The sequence below is a fragment of the Coturnix japonica genome, chromosome 8 (genome assembly GCF_054131305.1).
Source record: "Coturnix japonica strain WE chromosome 8, WE-NBRP24, whole genome shotgun sequence".
Lineage (NCBI taxonomy): Eukaryota > Metazoa > Chordata > Aves > Galliformes > Phasianidae > Coturnix > Coturnix japonica.
Window position 1 is genome coordinate 7,947,663 of NC_140670.1, and position 14,367 is coordinate 7,962,029.

At 40.4% G+C, this 14,367-nt stretch overlaps 1 protein-coding gene across 50 annotated transcripts in view; it reads right to left on the reverse strand.

Moving 5' to 3' along the window:
- The window catches only part of ANK3 (ankyrin 3), a 327,597-nt gene that overhangs the window by 75,126 nt on the left and 238,104 nt on the right, over positions 1–14,367 (reverse strand). For 43 of the 50 annotated variants that reach the window (XM_085553966.1, XM_085553943.1, XM_085553975.1 and 40 more), the window contains 5 exons: positions 4,853–4,951; positions 4,665–4,763; positions 4,187–4,282; positions 2,471–2,543; positions 2,205–2,267 (listed from right to left, as the gene is read on the reverse strand). In XM_085553966.1, coding sequence (XP_085410092.1) covers positions 2,205–2,267; positions 2,471–2,543; positions 4,187–4,282; positions 4,665–4,763; positions 4,853–4,951 — 430 coding nt within the window. The remainder of the gene's footprint in view (positions 1–2,204; positions 2,268–2,470; positions 2,544–4,186; positions 4,283–4,664; positions 4,764–4,852; positions 4,952–14,367) is intronic. The other 7 variants (XM_085553950.1, XM_085553969.1, XM_085553971.1 and 4 more) reach the window with 1 other exon arrangement.

The window sequence follows — 14,367 nt, forward strand, 5'->3', positions numbered from 1 at the left end:
CTCATTTGGGCCAGCTGCAAACCAGACTCTCCACTGCAGGGAAATTACATCGTTTCCGAGTAAGTACTTCTTTAGTTGACACAGCAAGAGGCAAATAGAAGGAAACAGTTCCCTGACACACATCTCTGAGCTCTGAGACTACTCTCAGTTTCTAGCCTTCGGTTGTTCCTAGGAGAGAACCTGCATATGGGGCAAATTTTGCACTGAAAAGTTTGGCTGACGACCTGAATGTTAAGTGAGGGAGAGCTCAAGTTTGGGACATACATCTGTGTCTATCTCTCATCTGGAAATCTATTCCCAGGCTATGAGATGTGTTACCACCCTGAAGCGCTTTGTACATGGAACACTCTGTCAGCACTCAGCAGTTGCATGAAAGGGTATCAATATCCTGTCTTCAGGGATGCACAAGGCAGAAGAAAGAGACAGGACCAGTGGTTACCACCTCAAAGCCTGTAATTCCCCACCTTCTTTGCAGGCTGCAATGCTCCAGCGTGGATTATTATACTATTATCTGATTTGAAAGCTCCAGTTCAGCAGTATGCTTTGAAAACTACATTGTTACATGTAAGCCAGCCTCTTAGCTCCCCAAGTAACAGCATGGTTGCAGAATATTCTCCTTAGGTAAGAAATTGATGCTATTTACCCATATCCTTTAATATTTATTTTTCCCAAAGTGAGAGTTTGTGACTATAAAAACCTCCCATAGATCTCTCACTTCCCTTCAGCTTTGCATTTGGCCATAAGAAGTGATTCCATACATTAAGGACACATTTAACATCTTAGATCTAATATTCTGACCCTACACAGGCATTTCTCATCTGCAGCAAACCTCATGCTGTGCCCTGGGCTAAGGCAGCTGTTGCTGCTCTATTAACTAACTCTATTAGGCATCTGCATTCCAGCCAGTTACAACAATGAAGTATTTTGAGCAACACAATAGCCTAGAAGAGTTACTTGGAAAACACAGGTGCACAGTAAGAAGTTGATCTATTTGAGAATGCAAATATAGAAACACTGACAAACTGAAAACAAAACAAAAGCCTCAGTGAATGAATTAAAGAAGAGCTGCACACAGTGAGCTTCTCTAACAGCTTTTACACCATACTGCTGAAGTGCTATAAACATGTAAACACATCGCTTGGCACAAAGAAAGAGACTGACTACACAGCCACAAGATAACTGGACCCAGTCACTTCTCTGTGACCAGGGACACACATAAAAGCCTCCAAGATGCTGCCATCATTCCCTTCCTCAACACAAGGCCTTCCTGTTTCTGAGTGTGACATGGGAACCCAATCTCACTGGAAACCTGCAGTTCCTGGTGGGACTCACTCAGGCTCCTGCACGTCCACACCATGGAAGGTCTGACCAAGCAGGGGATGGTGGTTTGGAGGGAAGTAGTTACCAAATGAGTTTTAGATACTTAACAGACCACTGAAACTGTGTCAGCCCAGCCAGACACCGAGGAATGAGCTGTGATGGGCAAGCTGCTGGTGCCAATAGCTGATAAATCTTATCCAGAGGAACTGAGAAGACATGGCTTATTGCCCCACTCACAGACTGCTGAATGATACAGAACACAGAAATCCCAGCTACAAGACTACATCCTTAATCCCAAGAAACACAACATGCTGAGTTCAGCGCAGCATCCCTTTTCATCCCCTTTACTCAGGACAAAACTAATCCAATGTGGTTTTACTGAACTTCATTATTAAAATAGAGATTTGTTTTAAATTCTAAAAATACTTCTCTTTCCAGGCTAAGGATTGACAATCAGTGTAAATCAATCATTCCATAGCTGAACACACAGAAGTGTTTAAAAAACAAAAAAACCCACCCATCCTTTTGTTCTTCACTTTCAATATCAGCTATTTCTTTCTTGCTATATTTGACCCTTTTGTCAATTGCAATAGTGAACCAATTCTCCACTTGACAGAAGCAGCAGCAAAAGGACTATTCCAGGAAAAGTGGAGGTAATTTCATTTAGAAATTAGTAGTAAGACATTCAGGAAAAAAAAAATAAAAAATAGAGAATTATCATTAACAGCTCAATGAGTTTTTAAAGGGCTCTTAACTGTAAAGCAGAAGTTATTGTTAGTAGGATAAGAAGAAGATTATCTGAAAGGATTAATTTCCACAGTAAGACACAGAAAAAGGAAGAGGCTTAAGTTAAATATCACTGCAACACAAAAATGTACAAATACCTTCTTCAACATCTGACAAATATTCAGCATCACTGAGTATTTCAGGGGCATTGGCTTTACGAACTGCATGATTTAAATAAACAAAATAATTAAATAAAAGCATAGACTATCAATGAGTCAATAAATCAATGTAAGACTACAGTGTATGTGTAGAGACCTTATCCAACTAGTACTTAAAACATACACCACCACCCTCCCCACTTCTTAAAATAACAGACTGAAAAACAAGTGAGAAGGATTTTTTTTTTTTTTTTACTATCTAATACCTTCATCATCAGACATATCAAGAACTTCATTCATGGTTTCAGGTACATTCATTTTGTGCTTTTCTGTAACAGTCTGTGAAAGAAAAAAAAAAATAAAATCATTTCAGGGTGTATTTTTTTAATCTACATTTAGCAAAACTCTTGTTTTGATTCTTTGTAGCTTTTTATTCCCATGCTTTCCATAGATGAATATAACTATGCATAGAAGAAGACTATACTGAAATAATACATAAATAAGCAATATTACCTTTAAGCAAGTCCAGGGTATTTATAAGAACTCTCTGAAAAAGCCATCTAAATTTTAAGCAGTATTTAAACTATACTAACTATACTCGTTTTTCAGCAGAAAAACCATAGAAGTGTGGAATTTTTTAGGTTGGAGAAGACCCTTAAGATCAAGTCTAATTATGCTGTAAATTTGAGAGCAAACTTATTCTATCTGAATTTTTTCAGAGAGTTCTTTCATTTTGTGGTGTTTTCTTTTTAGGTTTTTAACACATTGCTGCTAAGCTAGCAAAATCTCAGGGCTTTTTTTCAAACACAAATGGACTTTCAGCAAAGAAGGATGAATCACAGTAAAACCAGCTATACTCATCCTGATTTCATTAAACTTACCTTTGGGAGTTATTTAACCACATGCCCCCAAAAATAGCTGCCTGAGTTTTAAAGATACTCAGCTGTAAATCAGATTTCATGTTTAGATTTCCAAAGTCTGCCAATTACACACTTGTGACTGATAAACAGCATATTTCAGCTTTTGTGGAAATCATTTCTGTGCTTGTCTTCAGGGTAGGTAACTCACAGATAGTAGTACAGGCTTTTCAGCATCTAATGTTTCCTCAAAAACAATTCACAGCCTGATCATTAAGTTAAACTAAAAACTGCTTGTCATCTTAAATGTATTATTATTGCAAGTACCTGCTTGCACTGACAGGCCACAGAAATGGGTGATGACAAAACGTGGAACGTACAATAACTGTTTTCAGTGTCCTATATACCTAAAAATACACATATGTACATGACTCCCTTTTTAAACAGTAGAAGGGTGCAAAAAAGGAAAAAAGTAAATTAGGAGCTCTGCTTTTGTTTTGCTTCTGTGGTCGTTCATGGAGGCTCCACATCTTAGGAGAATATAAGGCAATTAGCCATAATGATGGTGAAAAAAAGATCTTTGAGAAATATCTTGAATTCTGGGAATTGCCATTTTTCGATAGGCATTATCTGACTACTGAATTTCTTCAATTTCCTGTGGCTAATATGCAGCAAGCCTTCTTGACAGCCAAGACAGACTAGGTGGAGATCATGAATATGTCAGCTGGGGTTGCAGAAGCTGACTGTGGCTGCTTGCGTAAGATACTGTTAGCCTTCTTTCAGAAGCCACCACAAATAATGCAAAGAGCTGCTTTTAAGTAAATTCCAATTACTTTTATTTTGCAGTAATTGCTCTTAGATCCAGTACACCCTTAGCAAACTGCATCCTCTTAAAAGGGAGAAACAGCTATAGTTTACAGGAAGCCTCTATGAGCACATTTCCCACTACAAACCAGTTTGTCATTCGTGCAATAAGCAAGGTATGCTATAAAAAACATCTGACTTAATACCTACTTTATAGTGCTAAAAGGAGCTAGGTATAAATTAGATTGAAATCTCAGTAGTTATTTAACTACTAGCTTAGGAAAAATCCTTCTTTCCACTACTGAAATAAACTGTACTTACAATTGTAGTCATGGTCTCCTCTGTCACCACCTTCAATGTGTCAACGACTGAAATGTAGCCAAGTCGCTTTGCGATGGCAAGGGCAGTGTTTCCATTCTAGCAATTGAAAAAAAATTGTATGAAAAGCGGAATGCTAGAAGTGTAGAAATTGCTAGTTAGGTAGAGAAAAGTGCATAACGAAGTACAAATATGTTTGCATATTGGTGACTGAAATATATTTTGGATAGTAGAATATGTGACCATAAGAGTTTAAGTCTACAGAAATGGGATGAAAAAGAAAAACATTGTGCAGATGTTTGCTGTTCTAGTTTTGGAAGAGACAATGGAGGACACAGAGGCAATCGGAATAGCCTTCCTCTCCTCCTTTCCTCCCCTTGTCATGTTTTTTTGCCATTTCCCTTGCTCATACACAGCAGGGACGCAATGTTTTACGCAGGGTGAGATGACTGAGAGTGAGCGGTAGCTTCTTGGCACTTACCACAGTGAGCTCATTGGGCGCCGCACCATGCTGGAGCAGAACGTTGATGATGTGGGTGTGCCCCTGCTGCGCAGCCTGGTGCAGTGGTGTGTACCCGTTCTGCAGGCACAAGGAAAGGGAAAGACTGTGGTGGGCACAGCAAACTTGCTGCCTCCAAAGAATGAGTGAAGCAGAGGTGGAAAACTCACCTTCGTTTTGGCATTGATTTTTGCAGCGTGTTGCAGAAGGAAGTTAACAATCTTTATGTTTCCGTAGTGGCAGCCAACATGCAAGGGAGTATATCCCATCTAGAATAGACATAAGAAAATATGAATAATCCCATGCATCCCCTGAGAAAAAAAACCAACAAACAACAGACATGAAGCAGCAAAAATCCTGTCAAGTTTTATTTCTTTAGACTGTGTGAAAAAAAAAACATACAAACAAGAAACAAAAACACAGCAACTTTGGAAAAATACCTCTCACTAATGTCAGTTCAAGTACCATTATTCACAAACCTCTCTGACTGCCTTGTATTTCTGTAGTCTTCAACATATGCCACACTGATTAACTATTTGCTTTCCTCTCCAACACTCAGATCATCAGGTCTCTGAGATGAACTTGTTTTTGTAAATGAATGTGTGCATACTACCTTGCACAGTGAGGTTCACATGCTTGACTGGTGTTCCGACTATGTGATAACAAGTAATAGCAACTTAACTAAAAACTAAGCATGCTTGAGGTCTGCCTCAGCTACAGGGCAATTTGCAGTCCATCCATTCTGACAGAAATACCCAAAAGGTAGATCAAAAACAGTGCAACAGATGTGCCAGCTTTGCAAGAACACCACAAACCTACAGAAGCTGGAGCACTGACTTGTGAGTTAAGGCTTTAAGACAACAAGATCTGATTTTTTTTGGTGTCTGGCCCTGTGTACCAAAAAATGAAAGAAATTGCATTTCTTGGTAACTGCAAAGATGAGAAAGTTGAATGTTCCTGCTATTTGGTTTCCATTACCTATAAATAGACTAAAATCATTTGTCAACCTTGAGAGACACCCATCAAATGCTCTAAAAGATGGTCTGGTCTCACATTGACCCATGGATCTAATCAGTGTTCAAAAGCAGAAAAAGGGCCTTCACTTTTCTTCTGAGGTCTAGTGCCCAGGACGCACACAGAGTTAAAAGCTGTAGTCTGCCATGCTTCATTTACGCACACACCTCAGTGAGGTGTGGCAAGTTGAGACAACTGGGTCAAAAGCACTGCGGAAGGCAAGTCCAAGGTCTGTCTTGGACTGGGGTTCAGGAGCCAGCCCTATACTACGTGTTCAAGTTGTGAGGTCAGAGCTATGATTTCCTGTGCAACCTTTCTCTAGGGAACCTGTTTTAGCAGGGGCTTTGACTAGATGATTTCCAAAGACCCCTCCAACCTCTATGAATCTATGAAAGAAAGAAAACCCCTCAAACAAACTATTTCCACTATAGGGAAGTTTCAGCTGCCTGTGGGTTTAGATGCATCATGACATTTTGACTCTGATGCTACTTCACACCAGGTTGCCTATTTTCATCTGTATTTGTACATGCTAGTAGATGGCGGCTGTACCAGTTACTTTAGATTAGGGTATGTATATTTCCTTCAGTTAATTACATACTGCCATTTAAAGAAACTAGCTCTGACAACCAAGGCGAGTTAATGATTGCGAGAAACAGTGACAGATTCAAATTCCACTGTTATCAGCACAATGAATTTTTCCACTGACTTACATGAACACTGGATCAGATGCCAAATGACTACAGTGAACTTTTCCTCCTGAACAGTTGTGCAGTGGTAAAAGCCCGAATGCTAGTTAAAACATAGTCACCGTGACCTGAACGCTGGGACATTGCCTTATAGTCACTGTTAGCATAGGACTGGCCTGAGAGCTTCCAAGCAGTGCCCAGGATCCACGCCTGACATGGCTGTACATACAATAGCTGCAGTCTTGAGACTTCTGCAGAAAGATGAGCGTTCTCATACCAATTACCTTAAACACAATTTTCTGTCACCCTTGCTCCGACATTTCAAACAAATTCAGATTAAAACAAACTATGAAAACACATCGGTTCAAAAGAATGTGGTGAAACCTCTTCATGCAAGAAACTTAACTCTTTTCTACTCCTTCAAAATACAGCCCTGTATGAAATCGTACATTGTAATACCAACTGGGGAGATAAAAGCCAAAGTCAACAGCCACCTTCTGGGAGCCCCCTGTTAATAACCCTAAAACATTAAAATCAGGAGAGAGTTGGAGAGCCAAGACAGCTGATCTCAACTCTCACTTTGAAGTGACCTGTAAAGACTCCTCTCTCCGGCCCGTAACAATGAATAATGAAAAAGCAACTATGAAACCCCAGAATTTACTGCACTATGACACTAATTTCTTTCTATAATTGGTATATACAAAGATTTACACATGCTATCTTCATAAGTGGCTAGAGGAGTACTATTGATGTTCTTTGCTGCTTCTGACCTGCCTCCTGTTCAGATTTGAAACTGAGGGATAACTTTTACTTTCCATGCCAAACATGTGGTACAAAAGGCACAAAAAGCTCCACCACGACATTTTCATAGTGACCCTGTTTATATATTTTTTTTCACCTACCAGGACCCCTAAGTCCTCCTCAGCAGGGCTACTCTCAAGGAGATCTTCTCCTTGTTTGGCCCACCTTTCAAGTTTATCATGGTCCCTCTGGATGGCATCCTTTCCTTCTGCTATATTAACTGCACCACTCAGCTTGGTCTGCAAGTTATCATCTGCAAACGTGCTGAGGGTGCACTTGATCCCATCATCTATGACACTAATAAAGATGTTAAAAATCACCAGTCCTAAAACAGACCCCTGGGGGTTTACTACTCATCAATGGCCTCTGCCTGAACATAGAGCCATTGATCACTACCCTCCAGCTATGACCTTCCAACTAGTTCTTTATCCACCAAATAGTACACCCTTCAAACTCATGTCTTCAAGCCTAGAAGCAAGCATGTGGTGGGGGACCATGCCAAAAGCACTGCAAAAGTCTAGGCAAATGACAGCATTAGCCATTCCTTTGTCCACTGATGCCATCGCTTCATTACAGGAGGCCATGAGATTGGTCAGGCACAATATTCCCTTGGTGAAGCCATGCTGGATCACCTGTTCAACCTTCATGTGCCTTAACATGTTTACCAGGAGGATCTGTTACATAATCTTCCCAGACACAGAGACGAGGCTCACCAGCCTGTAGTTCCCAAGGTCTTCCTTCCCCCCTTTCTTATAAATGGAAGTGATGTTTCTCTTTTTCCAGTCACCAACTTTTCAAATATGATGGAGAGCAGCCTGATAACCACAGTCAGCTTCTTTAGGATCCCGGGATGCATACCATCCAGCCTTGTGAACCTATACACTTTCAGTCTCATGAGGCAGTCTCAGACTTGCTCTGCCCTTACAGTGGGGTAGTTTGCTTTCCCAGTTCCCACCAAGAAACTCAGGGATGTGAGAAATGTGAGAACTCCAGCTGACAGTGAAGACTGAGATAAAAAGAACTTATTGAGTACCTCAGCCTTCCCTGTGTCTGTTGTAGTCAGTTCTCCTTCCACATCTGTTACAGGAAGTACGCTCTCTTCGACCTGTCTCTTCTGACCAGTGCACCTACAGAACCCCTTCTTGTTATTAACTAACATCCATCACCAAGTTCAGTTCCATCTGTGCCCTGTCTTTCCTAATCCCATCTTTGCATGCCTGGACGGCATTCCTGTATTCTTCCCAGGTGACACATCCTTGCTTCTACTGCCTATACATGCCCTTCTTTTCCTGCAATTTGACCAGCAGGTCTTTGCCAGGACATGCCAGTTTCCTGCCTCTTTTCTAATTCTGAGGGATGGAAAGCTTTTGTGCTTGGAGAAACGAGTAAAAAAAAGAGTAGCCATCTTTACTCTGCTCCTTTGTCTCTAAGGACAAAGGGATATGAAGTCTTTATTGTATTTCTTAATTTCCAGGTCACAGCCTTGTGTGACCCAGCTTGAAAGACTGGGAGGGAATAATGGCTGCCTGGTTTCATCATACCGAATATCCTCTTCTCAAGGTACAGAATGTGGGTGCCTGGCAGGCAGCAAACCTCTCTAGAGAGGTTATCTGGGCATCATCTGGGTGCCTCAGTGTTTCTCAGCAGAGTCTCTAATTACTAAGAACTTACTTCTGGTGCCTTTGTTTAGAAGCACCAGTTGTGACTTGGGTCCTTGGTTGAACCTTTTTTATGTGACCACCTCTCTCCAGTTCTGAGCCTCTGTTGATACCTTCTTTCTCCCACAGAGCTTGAAATCAATTGATTAGTAGGACTTCAGAAGCTTCAACAACCCAACATACTCAGTGAAAACAGATATTGTTAGCTTTTTAGAAACTGGCAGATTCAGTGATTACGCAACCAAATTTACTATAAAAACACTAATTCTCATTGGTACTTCCCATTCCCTATAGAAATGCATCCAGGAGGGTAAAAAATTTTGCTTCAGGAACTATTTATATATGTGTGTGTGTATTTATATATATAAAAGCCCTGCAATTACAAACATTTCTGCAAAGCAGAGTCATACTTACTGGCATAATCTCTAAAGGACTTAGCAGACATCCTAATATTAAACAAGTGGTTTCCAAGAAAATCAGGGCTTTTGTTTAACACAACTCTAAAGCACATCACCTCCTGGCAGTCAGTTGCCATGCTGCCTCTTGCTGTTCTAAAGAATGAGCAGCAGTACGGGAATTAGCAGCTGGGAAAGGCTTATCAAAAGCCACAAGAATAAGTGCCAAAAAATGCAATCAGAAATACTTAGCTTTTTTTTTTATCCTCACGAAACACACAAACACAGAGCACCCCTTATTTTTTTGTTCCTCAATTTTTTGAAGGAAATTATCACAAGCCTCATGTGTCTCATCAGTGTATTACTTTAATATCCTCCAACAGCAATAACCATAAATCCTAACAGCTTGAATTACTGCCTATTTCTAGTCATGCTGACTCTCAAGCTGCTCTGCTTTTGTTTTTCAACTGTGTATGTCAGACAATGAAGCTACAGTACACCAGTGTTGTATAAGGCTAGAAAATGTTCTTGTTCCAAAGATCACAAAGGCATCCAGTCCTGATACAATGTAACAAGTAAACCTATATGTACCTACACACTGCTCTGCTGAATCACAGCATAACATGCTGAATTATCTTGCAAAGATTCTTTATCTCACATTATTAGGCTGGAAATTTCCATATAAACATCTGGATAACAACTGAGCATGCACCAAAAGTCAAGGAGAGAGAGAAAGAGAGAATGTACCATGAAGATGCCCATGTTTATGTGCCTGTTCTGTGAAAGCAATTCTTCCTGAGAGCACATCCCACCATCTCTGCCCAAATCCCATTGCTTTTTGCACTTCAAAACTGGATATTCCAAAAGATAAAAAAACTAAAGAGATCACAGGAGGCACTGTAGCACTCAGGCTGCTATGGGGCTCCTCTCAGGAAAGGGCAGGCTGATCTAAATAAACCTCTCTGAATAAATCTGATATAAAAGGCCCAGCTCAACCTGAAAAACACTGTGACCTCTCAGTCACCTTTATCTTCTACCAGCACTAAAACATTAGGAACAAAAGGCAGTTTTACGATGGCTTTATTACTCAGACAGTTGTCAACCAGGGACTGTGAGACCACCAGCTCCCCACATGCCCAACACCACGTGTGTTGCTTGCCAAAAACAGGCTGCACAAAAAGAAATCCTTGACTGAACCAGCACTCTCCTCCCACTGGTCTTCTTTTGTCAATCCATCACCATAATGCTGTAATAATGCTATCTAGCAGGAAAATGATATGTGGAGATTTGCTGACCCATGACACAATATTTACTCATGCCAATTCTCAGCATAGAAGCCCTGCAACAAACCCCAACATCACATGTGCCAGGACAGCTTTCACACACTCAACATGATTACTAGGAGAAGAAACATCTGCTTGCTGCATAGCTTCAAATTAATTTTAACCTCTCAGTATTATGGAGTGCATAATATTGGAAGCTGACGTAGACATCATACTGCACAACGGTTTCAAATCGAAGTCTTTAACATATCCTAAATTCAGACACAAATGCAACATCAGAATGGACAAAAGCTGCTGCCGTTGCAGCAGGACCCCATTACGCCTTCTCTAAAAAACTATATCCCATCTTTTAAAACCTTTTCAAATCATACAGACTGATCTCCCACAGAAGAGGTTTTCCATACTATTCAATCTTTTTTTCTTCCTTGTTAGAGCTTCAGGGTATTAAATATATTTCTGCCCAATCTTCCCTTTTAATCACCCAAATAACCCCAAATCATCTGCATGGCTCAGTGAACCTGAACAGAAATAAGAAGCACTTCCATGTGATAAAGCTGCAAACTCTACATGTTTTCAGAGGAATGTAAGTTATATATAAACAATGATTAAAGAACTTGCACCAGAGATGGAAGCTGATAGTTCACTGGTCCCTACCCAACATGCTGAATGACATGCTAAGATCTTAAGAGCATTTCCTTCATTGATGGAAACTGTGTGAGAATGACACAACCAACACTTATTTGATTGGGGAACATGATGATGGGAGAATCTAATAAATTATAGTAATAAAAGACTTGGCTGTTTGTCTAGCCTACAACAATTAAGGTAACAAAAGCATATGCATATGAAAGAAGAGAAGAAAACCAAAGGTTAGTGCTGACACTGCTGAAGGCCCAAGGAGATCCCCAACATAACGTCACTAAGCTGCACAGACTGAGTTCTTGGCTTTTAGAGCAGAGATGGCCACACCTCTGACACTCTATGCACAAAATAAGAACCTGAACTGGATGAGCTGGATGGTATCATGCAAACATGCAAGCATAGTAACAGCGCTTTTGGAGCCAACTCAGCTGTTGCTGTATCTTGCTCCCCAGTGCCTCTGGTTTTAGGGGAAGCATGCACAGACATTTTATTCCCAGAGAACAGTTAATCCATCTCAACAAGAGAGCCTGTAACTACAGAACTGCTACGTTACAAGCCAGTCACCCAATCATTGCCTGTATAGAACGCATATTGTAGCTTTCGCCGTATAACTCTTTTTCCTTCATTGTGGAAGTTCAGAGCTTGCTGGCTCTTTTCTTAGGAATGCAAGATGATCTTCAGATAATGCAGAATCTATTCCACGTTAAAATGCATGGCACTGCACTGCAACTTGTCCTGTATCACAGGTTGTAATGAGTGGGTATCCGACAGATAACTACCACATAGACGGCTGTGAAGAGTCTGCAGAGCTCATTGCTGCAAACCCAGCAGATGACACCCCGCAGAAGCCAGTGAATAGCAACCAAGTTCACTTAACTAGAATACAGTCCTCCAAGACACAAGGCACTTTCTTCTTAAGGGACAGATGAGTTAGCATGGTAGGCAAAAAATACAAGCCATCACCATAGGCCTACAGGATTAATAGTTACATTCTCCTAGACAAGAGAATCACAACAGCAAATTGTTACACCCAAAAGGAGTTCTGCATGAATGCACTGAGGACTTTGCCTGACCTGTGAGTTCCTGCTCTACATCCTGGTGACTATGGGGAAGTCCCGTGGAAGCAAATATATACAAGGAAGCAATTCTTGCAGTAGTTCCACGTATCACACACGAGGAATAACTGATGAATGAGGGAGAACAACAGGCATCTTTTTCTTTCTTGAAAATGATGTGACTATTACTGATGATAGGATTCAAGCTGCAGACAGGTCAAATACAATTCCTTGGTTGTTCTTTGTTGTTGTTGTTTTCCATTTTTTTTTTCTTTCACTTGTGATGGTTTTACTTACTGACTAATTCAACTTTCAGAGATACAGTTAAGAAATACAGCTTCAACCAGACATCTCTGAATGAGAATTTTAAGCCCTTTTCCCATGTGTCTCTACAGTTTCATGCTTGCTTGACCACACTGCCATCATGCCACGTGTAAAGTTCAGCACAGAGCTTGTGTAACTGCACAGGTTTTCCCTGAAACCCAACAAACACGCTCTCCTCAGCTGTGACAGTATCTCAGCACCACACCATGTTAATGTGACTAACAGGCTAATACTCCAGAACTGGATCCTATTTGGACACTGGAGAGCAGGCAAAGGGGACACATGACTGCCTGCACCTGTTGATGTAAATGTCTCCTTAGACTGTTTACTATTTGTGGGATGGACAGGAGTGGGAAAAAGGCAGAGACAAGTTTTACAGGCTAGGAGGTGATTCAGCTCTTGGCCAAGTTAAAAGAGCAGGTTGTTCTACACAAACCAAAATGAGGTAGGTTCCTTTCTCCAGAAAGGCAACCAGTTACATCTAAGGAAATGATGCAAAGAATGAACCAGGGCTGATCTCATCTGCTGCTAAATGATTTAGCAAGCTTATAAGAATCAACACTGATTCCTCTGGAAAACAGGTTGAGAACAGGTTACAGAAGTATAAAGCAGGACAAACCCCTGGGATTTCATCAGAACTATGTTAAATTTCATGCCAGAATAACATCACTGAAATCAATAGCTTAAAACAAAAGTGCAGTTGGAATTACAGAACAGAAAATCAAGTACCTATGACTTTTCCCTCCATGCTTTTTATTTTATCCAATTATAATCAGCCAACCTGCAGCAAGAGATGATGATGGATTCAGCCTTTTTTGAAATGTCAGTGCGATGACCAAAAAGATAGCACTGTTGGACAGCTGGGCACACATTTCTGGGATGCAAGAACAGCACCTAACTTGGGGGTACACACTTAACAGTTTCTTAACACTTCTATCCTGAACAAGTCTCTAAAATATCCAGATAAAACTGTGGGACCACATTTATTTTAGTTGATTTGATCAGCTACTCGTCAAGTACTTGATTACAACCGATTCCTTACACAGCTAAATGAATGTGTCCTAAATCCAGGGAGTGCACGAAGAATTTAAATGTAATCAACACTGAGATCATCATCTTTACATTCTAAGCATGGTGTACACAAAATGTAAAATAATTTCTAGACAGCTTGTTGGAATTAGGTCACAGACACTGTATCCAAACCAATACTGTGCAGTGGGAGGGGTTATTGCTCAGGGTTCCAAAATCCATTCCCAATCGTTCTAGAAAATCCTTATAAATCCTCTTATTTAGAAGTCTAAGTATTTACTTTAAGCAAAATTATTTTTAGGCCAGTAAGTCTGAAAGTTTCCACCACCATGTATATGTATCTCAGATCAGATAACAGCAATAAACTATTTCAAATTTGTCCTGAAGAGGTACATGTTTCAACTTTAATACTATTCCTGAAGACAGAATAGAGCAATATTTACCTTACTAGGTACTAATAACTAATATCACAAGGACACTGACCCACTCTCAGGTTGGGACCCTCAAAATAGCTGGTTTCCTAGAATGCACCAGTATTATGAAACAGACCGATCTACTGTACTTTGCAAAATACAATGGCTAAGAAATGTAGGCATTCATTCATGAAGGCTGATTCAAGCTCCAGGAACATGGGAAAGTCTTTTCTAATGAACTTGTACAATCATGCCTATGGATGACTGCTTAGTAACAGCTCAGCAAAAGATGACTTCTCAATCCCGGGATTAAACTCTATTAAGTCATGGGAAAAACTATTAGCCACTTAATAACCAGGAATGCCTACTTTGCATTTACATTGTT